The sequence below is a fragment of the Lygodium microphyllum genome, chromosome 5 (genome assembly GCF_053477565.2).
Source record: "Lygodium microphyllum isolate KBCC chromosome 5, Lygodium_microphyllum_v1.1.10, whole genome shotgun sequence".
Taxonomy (NCBI): Eukaryota; Viridiplantae; Streptophyta; class Polypodiopsida; order Schizaeales; family Lygodiaceae; genus Lygodium; species Lygodium microphyllum.
The window spans coordinates 88153033-88172481 of record NC_141139.1 but is presented as its reverse complement, the minus strand read 5'-3'; the positions used below and the strand labels follow the sequence as shown (position 1 = coordinate 88172481).

General features: G+C 42.6%; 1 protein-coding gene across 7 annotated transcripts in view; it reads left to right on the top strand.

Annotated features, from left to right (window-relative positions):
- The window catches only part of OEP80 (outer envelope protein of 80 kDa), a 62862-nt gene extending 48759 nt beyond the window's left edge, over positions 1 to 14103 (top strand). The window contains exons 16-17 of one of the 7 annotated variants that reach the window (XR_015690895.1): positions 13360 to 13429; positions 13524 to 13582. Coding sequence is in view for 3 of the 7 variants with exons in the window: in XM_087678089.1 (XP_087534215.1) it covers positions 13360 to 13429; positions 13524 to 13678 (225 nt within the window). In the remaining 4 variants the exon portion in view is untranslated. Of the gene's footprint in view, positions 1 to 13325; positions 13430 to 13523 lie in introns of those variants that run through there. The other 6 variants (XR_015690893.1, XM_087678089.1, XM_087678088.1 and 3 more) reach the window with 6 other exon arrangements.
- Positions 14104 to 19449: the final 5346 nt, after the last annotated feature.

Sequence of the window (19449 nt, the reverse complement as noted above, 5' to 3'; positions counted from 1 at the left end):
AGCGAGGTTATTGTCACAACAAAGATGTTATCTTTGCTGAAAATGCTTCTCAACGCTGTTGGACTGTCAAAAACAGCCTACTATTGATGCTTTAGACATCTTTGACAGCCTACTACCACTTTTCCATAATGGTTTCATGGCTGATCCTTCTTCTCAGCCTTCATTTCCACCACATACAAATACATTACAGCAGTCTATTCAGGCTGATTTACAACCACAACAGCATCATGATACCTTGTTTGAAGAGTAGCGCCCTATTCTTGATCAACTGGAGCATAGAAGGGCTGAAATTCAGCAGCCTAAAAGAGTCCGTTGGTGGCTGCTAGACACTCTTTAGGACAATAAACAGCCTTTTCCTTTGGTTGCCTCCTCACGATCCTCTACTCATAAGGATCAAGGTAATCTTATTGCATGTGCATTGGTGGCTACAACATGCAATGAAGAATCTCTATGTTATAGAGATGTGTTTTCAAATGTGTGCAATATGATCCAAATGGATTTATAAAATTAAAAGAAAATCTGATGGTTCTATTGACAGGTACAAAGCTTGCCTTGTTGCGAAGGGTTATGCCCAACAGCAAGGACTGGACTTTGAGGATACTTTTTCCCCTAGCTCTCGCATCGGTACCATTAGGAGTATTGTTGCCCTTGCTGCCCACGTTCATTGGGAGGTACATGAGTTGGACATCAAGACCGCATTTCTCCATGGATATCTCGCTGAAGAGGTATATATTCTCAGCCTCCAGGATTTGTAGTAAAAGGCTTTAAGCATAAAGTCCATCGCCTCAAGAAGGCTTTGTATGATGTAAAGCAAGCTGCATGGGCTTGGTACGTCCGCATACATTTTCATCTATTGCATCTTGGATTTCAGAATAGCCCTATTGAGGCTGCTCTTTATATTCGACATGAGGGATGTGATTTATTATCCTTGTGCTTTATGTTGAGGACATGCTTGTCACTGGGACCAATGCTGGTCAAATTGCAGCATTTAAGGCTGATTTACAGCAAACATTTGCGATGACAAACCTTGGCCTACTTTACTATTATTTGAGTATCCAATTTGCCACCAATGAGGTGGGGCATCGTTATGACACAATCCAAGTATATTGGACAACTTCTTCAACACTTTCAGTTTGAGGATTGTAAGCTTGTGTCTAATCCCTTAGAGCTTGGATTTAGATTCACTTGTGATGATGGTAGCATATCCTTTGATACTACTTTATATCAGCAGGTTGTTGAATGCTTGATTTATTTATGTCACACGAGGCTCGGTCTTCAGTTTGCTGTCTCCTAGTTGAGCAGATATATGCATAGTCCTTTAGTACTTCATTGGTAGGTAGTGAAGCATGTCTTTTAGTATCTTAAAGGCACCTAGGATCTTGGCTTTCTCTACGAGGCTGATTCTTCACTTTCTTTGCATGGATATTCTGATAGTGAGTGGGTTTGATGTTTAGATTCTCGTGTCTCTCATAGTGGCAATTGCTTCTTCTTGGGTGCATCTCTTGTTTCTTGATTCAACAAGAAACAAACTATAGTTGTTACTTCCAGTTGTGAAGCTGAGTGTAGAGCAGCATTCATAGCCACAGTGGAGTGTGTTTGGTTGGCCATTGTGTGGAACCTAGTGTTCCATGCCCACACAAAGCATATAGAAAGTTCATTATCATTATGTTCGTGAGCGGATGCCACTTAGAGAAATAAAGTTGTCTTATATACCCGTTGAAGACGACTTGGCGGATCTTTTCATGGAAAAACTGACCAACCTAATCCAAGAGAAGCCATAAATGCTGGTTGATCAGCATTAAATGTTGGTCACATAGAAGGAAATGCTAGAAAAAATAGGGGACACCATAGAAAAATCCTAGATGGTAATGACCATGTTTGGTAAGTGTAGGCAGACTGTGGAAGGCAGCAATTGGTCTAAGAATGCACACAGAAAGCTGTCAAATAAAGAAAATGCACTTAAATTGCCAGAGTTCCTATGTCTCTATGTCAAACTTTGACAAGAGCTCACAACCACAGGCTAACATGATTAACACAAGCATGGTAACATTATTGTCATAGGTTTGCTATATCCACTTGGATGAACTTGTGCAACCATGACCTTATATTTTCTTTCATTTTCTAGGAGTTTGTTACTTTTCCTAGATCAGTTCACCCATTTCATGGAGAGGGGTTTGTAGGGCATCTCGTGGGCTACATGTTGTTGCCCTTTGATTCATAATTGGGGCTCTCTAGGGATTTGAATTGTCATTAAATGTAGTTGCTGCTCCTAGTGTCACTTAGTGCCACCACAGTTGTTGCCCCTAGTGTCACTTAGTGCCTAGTGGCATTAAGTGACACTAGGGCTAGGGTGCATTTTAGGGTTTCCTATGACAGTGAAGTTGTTAGGGTTTCATTTTTCATTATTTAAAGGCACTTCGTGCATCATTTGCACAAGTGTGGTATTATTCAGCGTAATCGCCTTGAGTGTTGTACTCTCTCACTCACTCACACACACACACACACACACACATTAATACACTACTTTTTATTGTGATCGAGAATTATTGTGCATTGGTTAATTCTTTCATTCTCATTCATTTTTCATATTTTCTAGTTGCTTCCTCTTGGGCTAATTTATCTACTAACGCATCCATCTCCTATTGTAGTTTATGTCTCTCCTCCTTTTCTTGTTGCTTCATCCACTCTTTAAACCCTTGCTCATCTTCGATCTTCCTTCTCCTTTCCTACCTTTCTTCCTTCTGATGCATACTCCTCTAGGTGGAATCCAACAGGCTCGATATGCCTTCTAACAGTCTCTTCAATCCAACTACTTTCTCTTCTAAGCTTCTCTGCATTCTTGGCCATGACTCTTCTTCTTGTCTTCAGCCCTGACATTAGTGCTAGTTATGTTGTCTCCTATAGTGTTGTTGGAAGTCAAGCCTCGGCTTTGGGTGGTATGTTGCCGGGGAGTTGCATCTTAGCTTGAGGGGTGTTGTTGCGGGGAAGCCGCATCTCCACTTTGGATGGTATGTCATGTCGGGGGCGTTGAAACCAGCCTTCCTTCTTGGAATGGGTGGTGATAACCTGATTTAAGAGTTAATTACAGCAATAAATAAATGCACATAAAATGAAATACACACTTTACCATAACATTCTTGGACAGTAGACACCCTGTCCCAAAATTGGTGCCCCTTGCGGTATTTCTTTAGCTTTCATTCAATTGGAAGGAGTACAACTTGAGATTCTTCAATCTCCTCCTGCTAACCAATTGCTCTTGCTGTCATAAATGTCCAGCAAGCCTTTTAGGTCATTTTCCCCTTGTTTCACCCAGGACTTCTTCTGCAATCTAACCCTTGGCTGGCCAAATGCTGCCCCAAATCAATTTGGGATGGGCTGGCTCCTGAAATCCCTTGATAATCTTCAATTATCAGCTGCTGATTTCAATCCCTTGAGCCTTCAATCTCTGGTACGGATCCCAAGGTGGTTGCTAAACCCTAATTTTTACTGTGAATTAGGGTTTACTGCAGAAATTACAGATCAGCCCACCAAAAATGGTTGAGATCTCCTCTGAATGTTTGAGAATTGCTGAGAATGGCTGAGCATAGGCTGAAGGAGATGAGAGAATGCTGTAGAGAGAGAAAATTTTGAGATTTGTCACGAAGAACTGATCAAAATCAGCTGCTGCCCTGCTGTACCAGCCCCAAACGGATGCACCAACAACAATAGGAGCATCAGAGACTGTGATCTTCAGGAGAAAGTGCATCAACAGCAATTGTCAGCTTCCCAAGGTCAAGAATATGCAATCTCCATCACTAAAATGGTCTCCAATGGCTGGGAATTGGCCCCAAAAGTTGGTAGCAACAGTCCAATACCTCTTTTCAACAGCTCCAAAATGAAAAAACGAGATTTCCCTCTCCCTTCAGCCCTATTTAGCCTTTGCCCCACTTGCATGGGAAAGTTTTGCCAAGTAGCAGCTTTCTTAATCCATTTTCAGCAATTTCCAGCCATTTAAAATTAATTCAGCCCTTAATTCATGCCCAGAAAATTGACCTTGCCTATCCAAAAATTAATTGGCTAGGCCATTTGCAACCCAAAGTGGTCCCATGCATTAATTGACCCTTGAACAAGCATTAATCCATTAATTAATGCCTAGTCCCTAGTGTCACCAGTGACACTTAATGGCCAATTAATGGTCCTAGGGGCAAACTGACACCAAAATTCACCTAGAATCTAACAAGTGTAACTTGTTACAACTTTTGCCTTTGACACCCATCTTTTTCACAGGGTCCTTCGGTCTTCAACTATGAGAAAGTAGCTTGCACCTCATATGTGCAACACATGTGCATCGTTTAATTGCACATTTGATTAATCAAATGTCAATTAAACATAAGCAAAGCATCAAATTTTCACGTCCTCGTGACAGACCACCCCCTTGAAATCCTTGCAATCGTCCTCGATTGCACTGTAATGTGTCAAAGCAAACAATACTGCATTGGAATTTTCACAAGGCATCATAGTCAACACAACATTGGCCACTGCTGACTGACTATCTCATATGCCCACCATTTGCTGAAAATTTCCAGCCAGAATAAACATAGCATAAAGCTCAACAATAGTCCAGAACTGTTGCCAGAAACTCACCGGATGCATCCCAAACTCTTGTTTCTCAACAGTGTTGACTACACAACCATAGTAAAGCATAAACCAAGCCAAAACTATGGCTGAATTGTCAATGACATTTGTTTACATGCGGCTGTCCATGGAATCAGTTGTAAACTATTAAAAACTAAGCATGACCTGATCATAAGACTGATATGAGAACTGATCACAAATGATTATAAATGTGACTTCAAATTGATCACAAGCTGATGGCAAAAAAAAACTGATCAGAAACTGATGCAAAAGCTGATGTAAAACTGATCCCAAAGTGATCATAAACGGTTCTCAAACTGATCAAAAACTGAGCCGACACTAATCAGAAATTGATCTCAAAATAGAGGCAAAAACTCATGCCAAACTCATTCAAAAACTCATGCCAAACTGGTCCAAAACCTCATGCATAAGTATAGTCTCAGAGCCCGGTGACAACCATACTCATATACATGTATCTCACAGTGACTAGTACACCGAGTAGTGACCTCATGGCAGACATACTGTTGGCACAGTACCTTGGATGCATGCTGAATACATCCGAGATCCACTACATACGAGAGCTGTCCAAAACCGGTGGAGTGGAAGTGCTACCTTCCCCTTAAGCATCAGGCAATACTCCTTACGCCCGCTCTGTTGAACTTGAGTAAGTCCAATTCAAAGTCGGCTCTAATTGAAAGGCATCGAGATAAAGTTGCAACAACTGAAGATGGTCTGCCAAGTCATCCTCTTCTATCCATTTTGCATCCATTGGTGAATAGTTTTGAAACTTCACCAAATATCTTCTGGAAACTTTACCTCTGACCTTCATTTCCTTATGTGCCAAAATCTTCTCGGGTACCAAGATCTCATCTAGTTCGTCAACCTCTGGTTGAATTTCAACAGATACATCTTCTGGCATATCACCACGAAAAGGTCTCAACAAACTTATATGAAAGGCATTGTGTATCCGCCAATGTGGAGATAATTTCAGCCGATATACAACATCGCTGACCTTTTCCAATACTTGAAAGGGCCCATAGTATCTTATGCTTAACTTCGGATACAACCTCTCTCTTCTCTTCATCTTTTTCAGCCTTGCCTTTTCGAAACGCAGCAATACATAATCGCTCTCTGCAAATAGAAAGCACATCTGTGGCGATTAGCTGCCTACTTTTACTTGTCCTGTGATCTCTGAAGTGCATACTTTATCTTTGAATAGATTGCATCCAAGCTTTCCACAAAGCGATCAACCTCAAAGATCTTATCCTTAGTGTGCAAAATAGGTGGAACTTTCTTGCCACCCTCAACCACCTCAAATGGAGCCTTGCCAGTGGAACTATGCACCGTATTATTGTATGCAAACTCAACCAATGGCAAATACTGCTCCCATTGTGTCTTGTGGTCTGAAACATAGCACCTCAAAAGATCCCACACTGTGAAATTTGCTTCCTTAGACTGACCATCTGTTTGCGGATGGAAGGATGATGAGAATTTCAGTGTGGTACCCATATTCTCAAACGACCCCTTCCAGAATAGACTGGTCATCTAAGGGTCTCGATCATTGATGATTGACTCAGGCCTACCATGATACTTGAAAATGTGCTGCATAAATAATCGTGCCATATGATCAGCCTTTATCTTCTTCCTCACCGGAATGAAATGGGCTTGTTTGCTAAACCTGCAAATAATAGTCCATATCCCATCATTCCTTGTAGATGTCCTAGGAAGCTCAAAGATAAAGTCCATAGCAATGCTCTGCAAAGGCCTATCTGGAATAGACAAGGGCTGCAACAAGCCCGACATCTTTTGCCTATCATGCGTTACCTTCTGACATATGATGCATACCCTAACATACTGCTCTACATCATGCCTCAAAGCTAGCCAATAAAAGAAATGCTCCACTACCTTGACTGTGGCATCAATATCTCTGTGTCCTGCGTATGGAGGAGCATGGCTTTCAATGATCACTCTAGGCCTCAACTGCTTTGTGATACACAGTCGTCCATGCACCAACAAAAATCCATCTCTTAGTATAAAATGCTCATGCCTTTGGCCATTGCAAAGCTGATCATAAACATTAGCAAAGTCCGAATCAGCAGCATATTGCTCTTTCATGGCATCCAACTCAGTGTGATAAACCATAGTGACGACTGAAATTTGTGGCTTACGTGACAGTGCATCAGCCACAACATTCTTTTTACCATCAATGTGTATAATCTGAAAATGAAACATAGAGAGAAAATTTGCCCATCTCACATGCTTCTCTGACAACTTTGTTTGTGTCAGAAAGCACCTCAAAGTCTGATGGTCTGTCTGCACTATAAAATTAGCCCCCAACAAATAATGTTTCCACGTAGACAATGCATGAATTACAGCCAAGAGCTCTTTCTCATAAACGTGTAAATTCCTCTCTGCACCGTGGTGAATTCGGCTCTTATAAGCCACAACTCGGCCATCTTGTATAAGGACAGCCCCAATGCTGTTACCACATGCATCACACTGAACCACAAATGACTTCCTTAGATCAGGCAATACAAGCACAGGATCTGAAGTCATCTTTTCCTTCAACTTTTCAAATGCTGAAATTTCCACTGCTGTCCATCTAAATGGCACATCTTTCTTTTGCAAATCATGCAATGGAGATGCAATTTCAACAAACCCGCGTACATACTTCCTATAGTAAGAACTTAAACCTAAGAAGCCGCGGATCTCATGAACATTCTTCAAAGCTGGCCATGAACGTATTGCTTCAACCTTAGCAGGGTCCATACGAATAATATCAGCCGATACAATATGCCCCAAGAAGTGGATTTCATGCAAAAAGAATTCACTCTTCTTATCATTGATAACCAGCCTATGCTTACGTAGCTCATTGAAAACAATATCCAAGTGCTTTCTATGCTCCGTCTCATTCTTTGAATAGACAATCATGTCATCAAAGAAAGTACCCACAAATGCTCTATGTGGCCGAAAGATGCGATCCATCATCCGATTAAAAGTGACAGGAGCATTCGTAAGTCCAAAAGGCATGACAAGAAATTCATATAACCCAAAAGATATCCTAAAAGCTGTCTTAGGCACATCCTCCGGTCTAATGTGTATCTGATGATACCCACTTTTCAAATCTATACGGTTGAATATTGCTGCCCCCTGCAATCTATCCATAACATCATCGATCCGAGGGATCGGAAAGCGGTTTTTTATCGTGATCTTGTTCAGATTACGATAGTTAATGTACATATGCCATGAACCATCATTTTTCTGCACCAAAAGCATTGGAGAACAGAAAGGAGATGAGCTAGGCTGAATCTGCCCTTTTTTTCTAACAGCTCATTTACCTGACTCATAATCTCCTCCTGTTGGGCTGCACTTACTCTAGGGTGGCTTATTAGGAGGGCTACTTCTAGGGATAAGGTCTATGTCATGATCTTTGGGTCTTTTAGGTGGTAGCTGCCCTGGAAGTGACTGAGAGAAGCAATCAACATACATTTTCAGAAATGACATGCGATCATTCTCTAATTTAGACATATTCCCAACATTCTCACTATCATCCTTATCCTTAGCAAAAACTAAATACGCTGAAAGATGATTTTTCATTACTTTAGAAATAGCAGCTGCAGATACAACAGGGACAGATTCCCCTTTCAACTTTAAATTAAGTGTGAGTGTCTTTCCCTTATGTTGAATAGTGATCTCCTTTGCATATGAATCAATCACTGCATGCATACGGTGGCACCATGGCATACCAAGCAACACATCACAACCCTCAAGTGGAGCAATGTAAAACTCTTCACTGTCCACATATCCCTGTATGTGCAACCGAAGCTTTCCAATGAGTGGTGTGACAGGTTTTGCTTGACCCTTACATGCCATTCCAACTTCCCCCATGGCTCCCATCTCATCCTCTTTGATGCCCAAACGGGTTGCCATGTCAGTAGAGATGAAGTTGGCTCGTGCACCATTATCAAAGAAGATCAATGCATGCTGATCCCTAATTTTGCCGCATGCTCTGCACAACTCAGTAGCATCATCATTGGGCTGATCACTAACAACATTGGGCACCAATCCCACTGATGTTTTGGGCCTTTTACCCTTAGGATCTCCTTGATTTTTTGATTTTGCAGCTTGCTGCCTATTGGGACAGTTCTTTGCAATAAGACCCTCCTGTTCACAAATAAAGCATTTATTTGCAGCCATCAATTCCCTACGTTGTGCCAATGTTTTCGAGTCTTTTCTTTGCTGTTTTGGCCTCTTTTCAGGCTGGTTTTCAAATATGCCCCTTTTCTCAGCCAGCCTTTCTTCTCGGAATAGGGTGGTTTAACCTGATTAAGCACTTAATTACAGCAATAAATAAATGCACATAAAATGAAATACATACTTTACCATAACATTCTTGGATAGTAGACACCCTGTTGGCCCCAAAATTGGTGCCCCTTGCGGTATTTCTTTAGCTTTCATTCAATTGGAAGGAGTACAACTTGAGATTCTTCAATCGCCTCTTGCTAACCAATTGCTTTTGCTATCATAAATGACCAGCAAGCCTTTTGGGTCATTTGCCCCTTGATTCACCGAAGACTTATTCTCCAATTTGACCATTGGCTAGCCAAATGTTGCCCCAAATCAATTCGGGATGGGTTGGCTCTTGAAATCCCTTGATAATCTTCAATTATCAGCTGCTGATTTCAGTCCCTTGAGCCTTCAATCTATGGCACAGATCCCAAGGTGGCTGCTAAACCCTAATTTCTACTGTAAATTAGGTATGAGCTGAGACATGCTAGACACGATGGATTTTATGCAAAAATCCCTGATTCCTTTGGGCAGCCTACATACATATTTTTCCACTTGCTCATGAAGGGGTACGGCATGATAAGAAGTGACGGGCAGCAATGCATCCCAAAACTTCTTATTGTATTGCTCTAAATTCTTGCATTCCTTTGCATTAAGCTTATTCCAAGCTGTCATGATGTCCACCTCAAAGGTACTAGTCAACCAATTCGATGCAAACATTTGCTTGAATTGTACCCATGTTGACGGTGCTCTACCTTGCATCAAGAGCGTGGACCACCACTGCAATGCATTCCCCTTCAAGAAAGTGGCTGCCTTTCGAATCTTAGAGGATTCGGTGAAGTTTCCCCCTGAATAGGCTGCATCAAACTGCTGAATGAAGGTCAAAGCTTTCAGCCTATCTTGTGCACCACTGAAGGACTCAAACTTCATTGCTTTTCCACCCTCATCATAGTCTTTTGCTTCCCCTTTGGGAGTCAAGTTGTCATACACTGGCTGCTGCAAAAAGGGTGCATTTGCTGTATTTACATCATGACCAAGCCCAAATGAAGCATTTGGATGACCACAGTCATTCCTTGAGCCCCATAAGCATTTGGGGGGCGCAGATGCATTACCAAACATTCCACTTTGTGCCCCAAGCATCAAGCTAATACTACCATACATAGGGTTTTGCACATTTCCAACCATACCTGAAAACAATGGGCCTGCACACCATACATTGGCTGTTGCATACCATAGGGATTTGTGCCATGCATTTCCGTATGCGGCCCTTGGCCAACCATTGCATGAAAATTCGTACTACCACCAAAGTATCTTGGCTGCCCCATCATAGCATGCATGCTCGGCTGTCCAAAATCCATTGGATTGGCACTTCCATAATGGCCTTGCATTTGCATTCCTTGCCCATAGGTACCAACTGTTTAGCTTCATTGGCCTCTTTAGGAGCTTCAAGTGAAGGATTTGGCACTACCTTCGGTGCACCTTGCTGTTCCGAAGGTGTAGAAATTGACTTCTTCTTCTTGCTCTTGTTGTCCTTCTTCGGAGCATTCAAAAATCGAGTGAACTGAGGATTCTTTGCCAATTCAGCAAAGAGATTTGTTGCTGTCCTCATCCGATTCTTGAACTGGTAATCAAATTCCTTTTCACTTTGCTGGTCATCTACCTCATGACGGCTTGAAGGCCCTACATCTTGCCCAACAGCAACATTTTCAGCTTGTTGTCCATCATGAGAGCCTTGTCCAAGATTAGGCATTGCATTTCCTTCATTCCCATGAGAATGTCCATACTGAGAGGCATCATCACTGCTTGATTTCATCTCACTGTATGAAGACATGTTGCCGTAATTTCTCAGCTGAGCAAAAAAATTAGCACTAGCACAAAGCTTTGGCTTGCAATTAGGTGCCTCGGTCCCACCAAATCAAGAGATTTGATGTATCCCAAAGGTCAAGAATATACAATCTCCATCACTAAATGGTCTCCAATGGTTGGAAATTGGCTCCAAAAGCTGGCAGCAACAATCCAACACCTCTTTCCAATAGCTCCAAAATGAAAAAACAAGATTTCTCTCTCCCTTCAGCCCTATTTAGCCTTTCCTCCACTTGCATGGGAAAGTTTTGCCAAGTGGCAGCTTTCTTAATCCATTTTCAGCAATTTCCAGCCATTTAATTAATTTTCAGAATTAATTAATTCTGAAAATTAATTCAGCCCTTAATCCATGCCCAGAAAATTGGCCTTGCCCATCCAAAAATTAATTGGCTAGGCCATTTGCAACCCAAAGTGGTCCCATGCATTAATTGACCCTTGGACAAGCATTAATCCATTAATTAATGCCTAGTCCCTAGTGTCACCACTGACACTTAATGGCCAATTAATGGTCCTAGGGGCAAACTGACACCAAAATTCACCTAGAATCTAACAAGTGTAACTTGTTACAACTTTTGCCTTTGACACCCATCTTTTTGACAGGGTTCTTCGGTCTTCAACTGTGAGAAAGTAGCTTGCACCTCACATGTGCATCTTTTAATTGCACATTTAATTAATCCTTTAATCAAATGTCAATTAAACATAAGCAAAGCATCAAATTTTCATATCCTCGTGACAGGCATCATACTATGAGGCATAGTTGTCAGGTACGAAAAATACGGTATGGTACGATACGATAAAATACGATACTAAATGGTACCTTAAGATTTTATAAGGTACGGTACGATATTAGTACGAAAAAAAAAACTTCATTATTTTGAACTATAGATGATAGAACAGATGTTTAAAGTTTAAATAGCAATGCTATTGGAGTATATAAGATGAATACTTGAGGGTGACATGCCAAAACCTCTATGGCATATGCCGCATGTGCAACATGCGCTACAACTTACAAGTACATACATAGGAGTGGTATACATCATACATGAATGATCATACAAAGAAGAGGCATGTATGCTTGAGAGAGAGAGAGAGAGCGAGATGAAATGACATGAGATGCTTTATTAACGTCTACAAGAGGCCAAAATGACCTGTGAGACCAACAGTTACCAAACAAACCACCAAAGGTTTTGGTAAAAGATCTATGAATTTTGTCATGGTTTTGTTTGGCATTGCTAAGGCTAAAGTAGCTACTGATGGTACATTCACTAATTCGTGTACTCTCAGAAGGTACATTAGGCCAAGCTATCCTCTAGCCTAGTTTTATTAGCAATGTGTACTAATGCTTTGGGTTGGGTGGTGCAAAATGAGCTGTGAACAAAGGTAAAATCAATAGGATTAAGCTACTTGATGATTCTCAAATGGTGCTGAATTTATTTATCAATGACACTAACATATTGTGAAAAATGATGGGACATCAATTAGAAACGTTTGGAACTGCTTGAATACCTTATGTATGGCCTTTGGCTCTAGGATAAATCATAACAAAACATGTATGAGGAGTCTAATCAAGCTTCCACCCCCTTTCTTGGTTGATCGATCAAGGCTACAAAATCACCACCACCACCAACAATCACCATGCAAAAAAAAAGAAGAAAAAAGAAGTGTTTGTTTTTTGGTATGAATTCGTACGGTACGGTACGGTACGAGCCGTATAGTACCAACCAGTTCGTACTACGTACGAGTGCAACTATGCTACGGGGCATCATAATGTGGGTTGCCATGGCATGACTTTGGAGCAGTGGATCTTCCCTCTTGCTTTCATGAGCACCTCTAGACTCTGAGCAAGAGTTGCTTTAATACCAAGGGTATGCAGCTTCAATCAATCACTCACCCAACACGGCATAAAAAAGTAACATGATATGTGAGAGCAAGGTATACTCTCATATTACTTAAGAAAAGGTACAACATAGGCACATCTCAGGACTACACTCATGACACCGCATAAGTGAGGGTTCACCATTGAGTATAGGGAATCACATGTAGAGTGGAAACCAAGTAGAGCTCAGAGTCACTACTACTTATATAGGTGCATTTGGACATCATGCCAAGGAATAGCTACAAAGCTCCAAAGTGGGGAAGGGGAAGCAGGGACCTCACACATACACCACCACAACTAAAACCCTCCCTCGCCTTTCCCAAAAAAAAAAAAAAAACCCAAAGACAGTTGATGTAGTGGCTGGTCCTATGGCCTTATTACTCCAATTCCCTTGTTAGAATCTCATTTTGTACCATCTCTTGAAATTACAAAATCCTTGTGTGATGCTAGGCATTGGACATACGATCCAATGATCAACGATCAACACCATGGATCTCTAATATTTTGGCAAGCTCTTTGATGACTTCCTCTTTCTCTCACTAAGTTTGATTTTATCTTTGTTATAGTTTGGTTATATTCTACGATGATGTCCAGTAATGCGCACCCACGATGTGACTCTTTGGTATTTGAAATTCATAGCCTTTCACAAGCATAAGCTTTGTTTTCTGTCAAATGACTGCTGCAGAATTTCATTGATTCCAAATTTATGCTTTTACCAGTTTGGACCAGTGGAAGGTGCTATTTTTGCTGATTACGGCACAGATCTTGGTTCTGGACATACTGTTCCAGGTGAGAAGTATTCTTTTGTTGTCTGCTGTTTTTGGGGAATTGTGAGCATGAAGGCAGTTGGACAGTTTCTATTTGATAATCTCTTCAAATGCAGGGGACCCAGCTGGCGCTCGAGGTAAACCTGGGACAGGATTTGGATACGGAGCTGGTATCCGTGTGGACTCCCCTCTTGGTCCACTGCGGCTTGAGTATGCGTTGAATGACATAAACCAACGACGGTTTCATTTTGGAATTGGCTATAGAAATTAAATAACAGCTACAATAAGAAATGTGTACTGGGCGATGGGCAGTTTGAAAAGATAATTCATCGTTTGTGATGATTGTTCACAATCCACTTGGACTTTTGCATGGTGCAATTTTGAAGCAGGTCAGAGAAAGGGGGTTCAGATTTGTATTATGAAGAGAGTAGATGTGCCAATTTTCGGAATGGATGCCCCTGAGGTCTTGCCTCATCATATTACATCTCTGTTTGTTTTTCTCTGGAGTTTGTGGAGAGGTCCATCCAAATTTTTCCTTATGGGCTTCAAAGCTATTGGAAGTCGTGGAATGTGTACTCATTCCTTAACACGGTACTGTCTCCATCTGAGCGCCTAATACATTCTCTTGATTTTGGATATTGCGGACATGCTCTGTTTAATTGTGGTGGTAATATATGGAATATCAGTTCTTGTCAATGTGTGCCAGAGAATCTCACACCTCTTGAGTGAGTTACCACATATTGTGTCTTCCATTCGAATAGTGCATTGGAGTTAACTATGTATTGTCTCTTCCATTCAAATAACAATAGCAGGCTGCACAGTTAGACACTACTTGTCTATATTAGGTTCTAGCTGGCCTTTCAAATGGACTGAAAAAAGAAAAAGTTCATAGAACATAGTTGTTGAGAAGACATTCTTTCATTGAGTGCCTTTTTGTGTTTATCACACTTAGTCATTCTGCAATCATTTCTGAGAACCAATAGAAAGCTGCAGTGAGGTGCTTCATGTGGAATCTGTGGCGAGTTTGATGGTGCTGACTTCAAACTTTAGCTTAGTAGGTTTCCCAAGGCATTCATTTTGTAGTGCTGGTTTTCTACGTGGTCTTGATGTTAACTAGGTCAGTGGTGGGCATTCGAAAGGCAGCGAATGCCTTTGAGATCTCCCTATGATATGCACTTCACCACTTGTGCAGAACACAGCACTAGCTCATTAAGAAAACCATGTGGACACTGGAAAAGCTCCCTTTTTTTGCAGTGTGCTTTGGGCTTGAGAGAGTGTGCCCTTAGTTATAGTGCCTGTAGTGATACATGCATAAAATAAATTTGAATATTTCTCGGCACCATTCTTTTTTGGGCCTATCCAAAGGGCTTTTGTGTGTAGTGTAGGGCTAATTTTCCACAAATAAGTGAAAAAATATAAAACATTTGTGAAGAAGACAAGATACATGCTGCTGTCATCTCTCCTTTATTTTGACTTTACGTATCTTGATGAAGAAGAGATGAAAACGGCTAATTTAGATGCCTCATGATTTAGATGTTAGGTCAAGAAGGTTTAAAGAAAAGTTAAAAAAAAAAAAAACATTAGGTAGACGTGTGCAGCTAAGAGTGACAATAAAGCAAACGTTTCTTAAACCTGCCCTAGCAAAGCTAAGCATATAATATCAAGCCTTCTATGATCTTTACTTGAGTTCATAATAATATTGATTTTGGTTAGAAGAGACATTCTAATGTTGCTCGACATGTTATCATTTCACATGTAACTTAGTTTATACTTTCTTGGTAATGCAATTTCAAAGGAAAAATTAACTCTTCATCGCAAATATCGTTAGCTTATAATACTTAATTGTATAATTCAATTTGTATGGGATTATATGTTGTGTTGTATTTAACTCAAAATTTTTAATGCATAACTTGGAATGAAAGAAAGGGTAAATGAAAATCTACTCTATATTGTTGAAGAATCATAATGTTGTGGTTGAGCATGTGAATAAGAGGCACGACCAATGTTTGTAGCATCTTGCACGAAAAAGAAGCAAATAAGGCAATTGTTAAAGATGTACGTATAGTGATGAGGCTAGGCAATTGATAAAGAAGATGTATGTATAGTGATGAGACTAGGCACAAGCACTTAACAAACATGGAACATAGAACATGCTAGTTGTTAGCGATTGTCATCCCCTGGTTGTGCTACATCAGTTGCCACGTGGCAGTCTGGTTGGACTGTACCAGTTGGATTGTACCAGTTGGTTGCATTTAATGTAGCCGTCCTACCATTTTTGATCGCATTCTTTTTGGCTATTTATAGCCGACGTTCTGTATATTGTTCCATACTTCTATTTGTAGATTTCAAGCTAGAGATTCGTGTAAACTGCAGCGTACTTCGAGGTAGACAGCGAGTTGCATCGTCGAGGTGGAGACACGCAGTCTCGTGCACTGCGTCCGTGTATATATCTGCATATCTTTGTATGCAGCACACCTTATGCAGCAGATCTTCATCTTTCACTCTCTTTCTCTCTCTCTTCTCTTTGTGTTCACACTCTCTCTCAGTCTTGGTTCCACGTTTTCGTATTGCTGCACTCTGACATGGTATCAGAGCAGTGAAGAAGGGCTGACTGAGTGAAGAACTTGTCTGAAGAGGAGATTCCATCGCGACACAAGGCTGCGTTTTCAGCGTTCGAGGGCGAGAGAGAGGGCTGCGCATCGGAACAAGGTTGAAGCGAGCGTGGGCGCGCGGGAAAGGAGTCCAGCTGGTGGATTTGCTGCTGTTTACTGTTGTTTCAAGAGGAGGAAGGTTGTGTTTTCAACTTTCAAGTGCAGGTTTTACTTTTTCATCGCCTCCGGCAGGTGAAGAAGGTTCGGAACGCGGAAGAAAGAGCCCTAGCAGGCTGCGTTTTCACAGTCGAGGGGGCTGCTTTTGTGTTTGTGCGGGTATTACAGGTGAAGATGTCTACAGAGATTGACTTGGAGTTCCAGACGATCAATGGATTGGAAGGTGCCTGTCTGACTGGCTCTTCCTGCAGATCAAAAGCTCTAAACTTGCAATCGCCGCCGCCAGCTTTGCCTGAGGCTTGTTAGGCCACCACCATCCCAAGTCAAAGTCCACCGTTTCCATCCGACCGATCGTCGTCATTTCAACCCACGTGGTAATACCACGCTGCTGTCCGTGATCAGAAGCTCCTAGAAGCTTCTTATTTGGAAGCTTCTAAGGGGCTTCCATAACACCCCTTCCTACCAAATCACACAATAAGCCCATCCCGGGCTTGAAGAAAAAGAGGCGACAAAGGCTCTTCCTAGTAGATCATCTTCTCCTCCTTGGGTTTCGAAGAGGAAGCCTATAAGGCCTTCCTACCAAATTTCCCAGAAGGCCTTAGGGTCGGTTCTTTGTAAAGAAAAGAGCGGTTTCTCTAGGCCCTTTCCACTAGATTTCCCCCATAAGCCCATCCCTATTTTTCCCCCCGGGTCTTGTAGAGAAGAAGAGGATTTCCCTAAACCCCTTGTCCACAAAATCTTTAACCCCCGGGATTTTGAAGAAAATAAGTATAAATCCCTTTCCACCAATCACCCATAAGCCCCTAGGCTTGGGATTTAGAGTTCCCTTTCTCCGCAAGGCCCCACAAAACCATTCCTAACCTCGGAATTTTCAAGGAGAAGAATAGCTCTCAAGCCTCCATTGCCGCAAGGGCCTTCACAAGAACCCTAAGGCCTTCCAAAGCCAAATTTCGCAAGTTGGTACTTCTGTCAAGGAGTCGTACCTCAAAGGGATTTGCGTGTACGAGGGAGACGGCCAAAGACCATAAAAGTGCGAGCCAAGCTCACCAGGAGTTTGCTAACACCAACACTCCTCAAGAAAATGGCATTCTTGAACGGAAGAACCGAAGTGTGATCGAGATGGCGCGCACCATGATGGAGCACCGACAGACACTTCAGTTTCTGTGGGCCGAGGCTGTGGCTACTGCAGTTCACATCCTTAACCGATCCCCCACTTCGGCTGTTGATGGGATGTCACCTTTTGAGGCTTACTTTGGGACTAAGCCCGATGTTTCTTATTTTAGGGTTTTTGGGTGTGATGCCTATGTTTACATTCCCAAGACTCATCGTGATAAATTTGAAGCGGCTTCCCGAAGACAAGTATTTGTTGGCTACAGCTCTCAGTCCCAAGGCTATCGCTTGTATGATCTCGTCAAGCAGGATGTGTATACCAGTCGAGATGTGCGGTTCGTGGAGGTTCCGGCCATAGCAGCGGGTGAGGAGCATCCCGTTCTTGGAGATCCAGGGGAGAGTTGGGCTCCCGAGATAGTTTCTTTGGAGCCCACGCCTTTTGATTCCGATTCTGTTTCCGATACACAGTCTACTGTTCCACCGGTCACCCCCGAGGAGTTACCACCTGCGGATATCCCAAAGTCTTCAGCTGATGGAGAGCGACGAGGAGAGGTCCGGCCTCCTCCTCGTTGGGCCTGTGACACACTTCGAGATTCAGGGATCGAGGGGGTCCCTGAGGAGTGGGGACCGCAGGATGGTCCGCGGCGGTCACGGAGGCACTAGGCACATTCTACGGAGCTTGTTTGCTCTAACTATTGTTTGATGACCCGTGTTATGCAGGATCGAGAGCCCACCTTCGTGAAGGAGGCTTTACAGTCCACACCATGGAAGAAAGCTATGGAAGCCGAGTTGGAGGCTATTCAGAGGAATGGCACTTGGTATCTCATGTCTAGCCCCTCGCATAAGAAGGTGATTGGCGTCAAATGGGTCTTCAAGACCAAGTACCTTAGCGATGGTTCTTTGGACAAGCACAAGGCTCGCCTTGTTGCTAAAGGTTTTGCACAGTGCCCAAGGATTGACTGTCATGATACTTTTGCCCCCACTACTCGTATGGCGACTATTCGAGCTATTCTTGCCTTGGCTGGCCATAGGAGATGGCCTATCTACCAGTTGGATGTGAAGTCGGCCTTCCTCAATGGTGACTTAAAGGAGGAGATCTATGTAGAGTAGCCTCCTGGCTTTGGATCTTCAGATGGGCAAGTCTACAGGTTAAAGAAGGCCTTGTATGGCCTCAAGCAGGCTCCGCATGCATGGAACGAGAAGATTGACTCATTCCTTCAGTCACAATTGGGATATCGGTGTTCCAAGGCCGATCCGTAGCTTTATGTACACACTTCTGGGGATGGTTGTGTGCTTTTTGTGTTGTATGCTGACGATTTGATTGTCACAGGTGATCATGCTCAGAAGGTCAAAGAGACGAAGGCGGCTTTATATCAGGCGTTCGAGATGACGGACTTGGGTCTACTCCACTTCTTCTTGGGCCATGAGATTTATCAATCTCAGAGGGGGATTTTCATCTCTCAGTAGAGATATGTACAGGAGCTCTTGGTTTCTTTTGCGATGGAGGATTGTCGGACCATTTCTACTCCTATGGATCCGAACTGGAAGGCCACTTCACATTCCAATTTTCCCTTGGCGGATGCCTCTCGCTACCGTCAGTTGATTGGATCATCGATTTGGCTCCTCAACACTCGTGTTGATCTTTGTTTTGCTATTGGTCTCTTGGCGGGGTTCATGAGTGAACCTCAGACGGTGCATTGGCAGGCTGCCCAGAGGATACTTTGGTATTTGAGGGGGACCTCTGACTTAGGGATTCATTATCCAGCAGGCACAGGTGGTTCAGATCTTGTACTTGCAGGTTGGAGCGACTTGGATTGGGCTGGCGATGTGGACCACAGGCGGTCTACTACATGCTACTGTTTTACCTTGGGTGCAGGTGTTATCTCATGGAGTAGCAAGAAGTAGCCCATGGTAGCCCTTTCGTCTACTGAGGCGGAGTATCGGGCCGTGTCTTCCACCACATGTAAGGCTGTGTGGCTTCGGAGATTGTTGGAGGAGCTTGGTTGCCCTTAGACTCGTCCTACTTTTCTACGATGCGACAATGAGAGTTGCATTACCTTGGCATGGAATCCTGTTTTCCATGCCCGGACGAAGCACATAGAGATCTAGTACCACTTCATCAGGGAGAAGCTTCTGGATGAGACCATAGATGTGGAGTACTGCA